General features: G+C 50.4%; 1 protein-coding gene across 5 annotated transcripts; it reads left to right on the top strand.

The window, feature by feature from the left end:
- The first annotated feature begins 493 nt into the window (after nt 1-493).
- Nucleotides 494-6,318, top strand: CRNN (cornulin). 5 transcript variants are annotated; one of them, XM_036015194.1, is made up of 4 exons: nt 494-632; nt 748-819; nt 2,909-3,081; nt 4,173-6,318. In XM_036015194.1, exons 3-4 carry the CDS (start codon nt 2,944-2,946, stop codon nt 5,979-5,981), a joined length of 1,947 nt encoding a protein of 648 aa, XP_035871087.1. In that variant the 5' UTR covers nt 494-632; nt 748-819; nt 2,909-2,943; the 3' UTR covers nt 5,982-6,318. The 5 variants fall into 5 exon arrangements, with proteins under 5 accessions (XP_035871087.1, XP_035871085.1, XP_035871084.1 ...); XM_036015192.1 differs by having other exon boundaries at nt 2,931-3,081; XM_036015191.1 differs by lacking the exon at nt 748-819 and having other exon boundaries at nt 2,931-3,081.
- Nucleotides 6,319-6,562: the final 244 nt, after the last annotated feature.

A 6,562-nucleotide genomic window follows, 5' to 3' on the forward strand; every position in this document is an offset into this window, starting at 1 on the left:
TGCACTTGTTCAAGTCTGTGTCCCTCAGGCCTTAGCCCTCTGTCTGAAATGAAGCAGGATCTCCACAAATATTTGCTAGTCGACCAATTCAGTTTCCTGTCTTTGCAATGAAGGGTTGCACAGAATCATCTTAGCGTCTACCAGCTGTAAAAAGCCATCTACCTATAGGAAGGGGTGAGGAAGGAGGAAGTATTAACCTTCTTTTTTAAAATCAAATATGAGATCCAACTACAAAGAAATAAGATTGGACCCTTTGCATGTCTCATAAACCGGGCATAAAAGGCAATTCCAAAACAAGAATTCCAAGAATGTTTTAAGTAATGACAACATCACCAGAAAAACATGTATAGCCTCCCAAAGCAACCACTTTGAAAAGGACAACTCTCAACAGATGAAGAAGTTCTCCAATATTAGTGTATAAAACAAACAAAACGCCGCATGACTCTGCAGTCACACAGAGACAAAGCATGTTCACGGAGAGCCCCACCCGCTGAGCACTGCTGAGCCCATCGCAAAGGACAGAGCCACCTGTCACGAGGAGACAGACCCAGGGAGAGAAGAGGACAGAGAAAGGGTTCCACGTGTGGTAGGACAGGCCAGATAATGAGACCAACACAGCTACGAGTCAGCAGGTGAAACAGCAGGGAGGTGGGGCTCTGCTGAGCCTGGGGTGCATCAAGCCTTTCCGTGGGGCGGGACTTCTTGTCCGAAGGCTAGCGCTAACCTTGGTTAAATCCCCTATAAAAGGCTCCTGCCCTGCTGACCTGGCACTGCACACTCCGCTTAGCAGCTGCTTGCCTCATCCTACCTGTGTATTAGGTAAGTCTCCTCCTGAGGAACCTCTTTCTCACTCTCAGTGTCTTGGTGAGCTGTGCTCATAAAACCAGGGCTGTGGGCGGAAAGCGTGTGCTCTGACTAGGCCTCAGGCAGACCAGCGCACTTGGGAAAGGGCACACTCCTCCCCTGCCCTGGCAGGGCAATGGACCACCCACAGGCCTTCCTGGATCAGCCAAGGAAGTTTCTTGGCAATGCTCAGGATTTGTGAGACCAGAATTAGGTTACTTCTGCCAACACAGACGATGGGGTTGAACCTTCTCAGGGAGAAAGAAGCAATATTGAGGCAAGATGAGTTTGTGAATTTATTCTAAGGGATCTGAAGTGTAATTAAAATGTCTTATTATTTTTGCTGCTTATATGTCAGTGATTAAGGTCTGTCACATGGTTAAAAACAAAATCAAAAACAAAAACAGATCTTTTCATGTCTCTGTTAAGGTACAATATTCTTTTCATACACACATATATATATGTATTTTTAGATTTTAATTATTTATTTTTAGAGACAGGGGAAGGGAGGGAGAAAGGGAGAGAGAGAGACACTGATATGAGAGAGAAACATCAGTCAGTTGCCTCTCATACATGCCCTGACCAGGGACTGAACCCGAAACCCAGGCATGTGCCCAGGACTTCCACTTTGCAGACCAACACCCAACCAACTGAGCCACACCAGCCAGGCTGAGGTGCAATATTCTGGTTTTGATGTATAAGGAAAGTCAAGTCTGCCTGAAATTTTTGGCTACTGGATTGTAGATAGGACATTTCCTGAAGAGCCACCAGGTCTGCTCCCTTCCTTCACTCTCTTGCTTCTCCAGACAGGCCCTCCTCTTCCTGCACCCTCTCCTCTCCAGTGCCATGGTGCCCCCCTTTCTCTCTCCCCCACCCCCATAGCCTTCCATCTCCCCCTGCATTTGAAAGCTGCCATCTCGGACACCATTTCTTCCCTATGTTCTCCTTGAGGCTTCTGCACTTCCAGGTCTCTTTGCCTCTTGCTCACCCAGCCAAACCCAGGACTCACTTCAACCTGCACCCAGCCCTCTGGCTGATGAGAAAAAAAAATCACTCCCTTCAATTGAGAACGTTTCCTCACAGGTCACTAGGGTTCCAGGCTTGAAGGAACCACATACCTCAGGTCCTAATGCTGAGGACAGTGCTCACATTCAGAGAAACCTGGTCTCTCAGACCTGGTGGACCTCTCACCTGGGCAGAACACCCCTTTCCTCATTGGTCCCAGGTGGCCCAGCCTCTTCCCAAACACCTTCCTAAAAGGCAGCAAGGAAGGGTCGAGTTGAGCCCCTGGGTTCCTACTCAGCCCCCACCTGAGGCAAGAGTTGACTCACACTGGTACTTACTGCCTGTTGGTGTTACCATCAGGACTCTAACATGGAGTGGCAGGCAAAGATAGACTGAATAGACCATCCTTAGGGCAGAGTCCAAAAAACCATTGCATTTGGGTTCAGGAGATATAGGTTCTAGGAGTCCTTGTTTCCTTACAAGCTGTATGGGCAAATCACCCAAGTCTGAGTCTGCTCCCTCACCTATAAAAAGGTGGCGATAATAATGATTATAAGAGATGATGTATATGAAAGTGATTTGTGAATAGTACAGTATATATAGATGTATGCATGTGTATGTGTATATACATGATTATTGTGTATGTGTATATAACGATTATTATATGTGTATAATAATATAGTGATATGTAATAGTTAGCATTTTGTATAAGCCAGCATCTGGCTAGCGTATTAAATGAATTCTCTCTTTTAATCTTCAGAATAATCCTCTAAAGTAAATACTAGTATGGCCTTCATTTCACAATGAGTAAATTGAAGCCTGGAGAGGCAAAGCAACCTGCCCTAGCTCACCTGATGGGTAGGTGGCAGACTGACTCAGGAGCCTGGCTCTGATCACTATGTGCCCCACTGTCCCCTCCATAAATACGTTATGAAGGAAAGGAAAGAAGGAAGACAACAGAGAGGCCAGAAGCAGAGCCAAAAATGTAGGAAAAGGACTTAGAAGCAGGAGTACTCCCTAGGAGGAACCCCCTCAGGCTGATTATGTATAAGACCCCGGGGGGGCCTTTCTTCTTTCTCCAGTTGGACTCCCAAGATGCCTCAGTTACTGCGAAACATTAATGGGATCATCGACGCCTTTCAACGCTATGCCAGGACGGAGGGCAACTGCTCAGTGCTCACCCGGGGGGAGCTGAAAAGGCTCCTGGAGCAAGAGTTTGCTGATGTCATTGTGGTATGATGTGCTCAGCTAGGTCCGGAGGAGGCGAAGGGGAGAGAGAAACGGTCTGCCAGCAGACCAGCTTTGCCTCAGGAATCCGAGAAGGCAGCCGCTAGATTCAGGCCGGCAGGTCCTGGTCATCCTGGAGGCTGTGCAGGCAGGGAAACAGGAAGGAACAAGGGACAGTCACTAGTCCTTAGAGAAAATGCCTTGACTTCAGCTGATTCTAACTGAGAAACAAGGTTAAAGGACTCTAACGGGACAGCTCTGGGAGAAGCACAGCCTTTGATTGTTCTAGAAATAAAAGTAATTGCTACTTTTGCTGCTGCTTAAATCTGATATGGTAGCCATTGACTCTATCAGAGATTTCTTCACCCATTAATAAATATTCCTGAGAAGTACAGCTCTGGGCCATGTACAAAGCAGTTGCTCAAAAACATGAGCTGAGTGCTCACATCAGAAACGAGGTTTTGGAAAGCATGTTGTTCACAGGCCCCGTTGGGGAGGCTCACCCTGGCAAACCAGACCCCCCAGGGCCTTGAGGCACTTCCCTGCCTCTTTATGCTAAAGGAACCAGGATGGTTCAGGTCTTGAGGACAGGAGTGTGTGGGCCCATCCAGGTGCTGCTTCTCCATGCTCAGGGCAACCTGTGGTCCTTCAGGACACCTATGTTGGGAAAACATTTGAGCCTCAATGAGGAGCTCACAGAATGTCCCTGGGGAATGTACCCGCTGTCCTTCTCTTGGCGCTGGGCTCTCTGGTAAGACTATGGCATCAGAGGTAGGGCCAGAGTCTGAGAGCGACCTATGAGTGCCATCATTTATTCATTCTTCATGAAGTCTTTGTCTAGTTCACCCATGGGACAGAAATGGTGCCAGACACAGAGGATATAAAATAAAAGGAGCTTTCTGTCATGCGGGAGAGAGACAGGACTAAAAAATGACAGTGATTTTGTGTTTGTATTGCCATAACAGTGTGGGGAGGCAAGAAGGGGACCGGAGCGGATGGGCTCCAGGCTCGGGGGTGGGATCCTAGAATCAGAGTGGACCAGCCTAACCACATCCTCCTCAGGGAGGGCTGCTGACTTTGCCTTGTCTTCTCCTCAGAAACCCCACGACCCGGCCACTGTGGATGAAGTCCTGCGCCTGCTGGATGAAGACCACACGGGGACTGTAGAATTCAAGGAATTCTTAGTCTTAGTGTTTAAAGTCGCACAGGCCTGTTTTAAGACATTGAGTGAGAGTCCTGAGGGAGTGTGTGGACCTCAAGAGTCTGGAAGCTTCCCCTCTGGGGCCTTGCCAGAGCTGGGAGAAAGACAGAGAAGTGTCACAGAAGTGGGAAGCACTGGGGAAAGACAGCGTCAGGAGGGGAGCAGTGGTAGACAGAGCAGGCAGGCTGCCAGAGGGCAGGGCAGGACTGGGACACAGACTCATGGTCAGGACATCAGCTCTTCTCAGGTCAGTCACCATGACAGGCAGTATGAGTCTCAGAGACAGGACAAAGAAAGCCTTCAAACACAAGCAAGAGGAAATGTGGAGCCAACCCAAAGGGAGGGAGAAGATCAGAGCCCCCAGACCAGAGAAAGAGTATCAGAGAGGCAGTCACAGACTGGGGAACAGACCAGAGCCCCCCAGGCAAGTGAAACTGTTACTAGAACCATAACTGAGACCCAGACAGGGGCCACGGAGACCAAGGGGCAGGACAGGAGCCAGACACAGGAGCCTACCCACAGCCAGACCAGGGTGACTGAGACCCGCAGTCAAGACAGGAGCCAGACAAGACCCACTGTTACAGGAGGACAAGTTCAGACACAGGGAAGTGCCACCGAGACTGTGGAGCAGGACAGGAGCCAGCGGACAGGAAACACCAGCACCCAGCCACAGGAGCCCACCCACGGCCAGACCAGGGTGACTGAGACCCGCAGTCAAGACAGGAGTCAGACAAGACCCACTGTTACAGGAGGACAAGTTCAGACACAGGGAAGTGCCACCGAGACTGTGGAGCAGGACAGGAGCCAGCGGACAGGAAACACCAGCACCCAGCCACAGGAGCCCACCCACGGCCAGACCAGGGTGACTGAGACCTGCAGTCAAGACAGGAGCCAGACAAGACCCACTGTTACAGGAGGACAAGTTCAGACACAGGGAAGTGCCACCGAGACTGTGGAGCAGGACAGGAGCCAGCGGACAGGAAACACCAGCACCCAGCCACAGGAGCCCACCCACAGCCAGACCAGGGTGACTGAGACCTGCAGTCAAGACAGGAGTCAGACAAGACCCACTGTTACAGGAGGACAAGTTCAGACACAGGGAAGTGCCACCGAGACTGTGGAGCAGGACAGGAGCCAGCGGACAGGAAACACCAGCACCCAGCCACAGGAGCCCACCCACGGCCAGACCAGGGTGACTGAGACCTGCAGTCAAGACAGGAGCCAGACAAGACACACTGTTACAGGAGGACACGTTCAGACAGAGTCAGGGTCACATATCCAGAATATGAATCAGGACAGGAGCCAGACTCCAAGACACATAGGGGCTGGAGAACAGGGACAGACCCAGTTGCAGCCAAGCAGTGGTCAAAGATGCACACAAATGAGCAGCTATGAGGCAGAAGAGCCCACACGGGGAGGACAGGCCCAGAGTGGGACAAGCACTCTAACAGGCAGACAGGACTACAGCAGCACTCACCCAAGGGGCAGTGTGATGGGAGGGAAGGGAGAGAGAGAGCCCTCAGTAGTTAAGCAGGAGGAGTGGGCTGATGACCACACAAGGGAGACAGCAATCCAAAGGCAGGCCCAGGGCAGCCTGCACACTGGCAAGCCTTCAGTGCAGGGCCCAGAGGCAGCACAGCCAGAGGAGAAGCGAGGCTTCACAGCCAGGCAGCTATATTCCTACTTCAAAAGCAACAAGCCATGAGTGTCCAGCTCCTGAAGAAGACAGCTGGAGAGGCATTGGCTTGGCCTGCCCTGGCCAGTTTGGCTGGCATGTCCCTGGACATCAGAGCTTAATCATGGTGCTTCTCTCTAAGGTCTTTCTCAGTGAGGCCATTTCTGCAGGGTGCTTTCTATCCTAAACTCTCTCTCTTGCCTGCTTTGCTGTGCAGACCCTCTCAGAAGCAGAAGACACAGAGCAAGTCATCCCTTTCCTGAATGTTCCTCGGCTTATGGGGTTTTTCAGAGCTACTTTTCTCTCTGCCATCTGTCCACGGCCCTATCTATCCTGGTGCATCAATAAAACTTATCTAGGCAACTGGGCTCTGTGTCCCATTCAATCACTATTGACATGATAGGTTAAGGGCCACGGGGCAGTGATGATGAACTGGATGTGGTCCCTAGCCTTGAAGAGCATTTAGTTGGGAAAATATGGCATGAGATTCCAAGAGTTAGAAAGAGTCAAAGAGAGAAGATATCATACTTTTATACTCGTCAGAGATGTATCAGGGAAGGTCTCAAGCAGAAGGGGCATCTTTGTAATGTCCTTAAAGGACAAGTAGGGTT

Source organism: Phyllostomus discolor, chromosome 14 (genome assembly GCF_004126475.2).
Source record: "Phyllostomus discolor isolate MPI-MPIP mPhyDis1 chromosome 14, mPhyDis1.pri.v3, whole genome shotgun sequence".
Classification (NCBI taxonomy): domain Eukaryota; kingdom Metazoa; phylum Chordata; class Mammalia; order Chiroptera; family Phyllostomidae; genus Phyllostomus; species Phyllostomus discolor.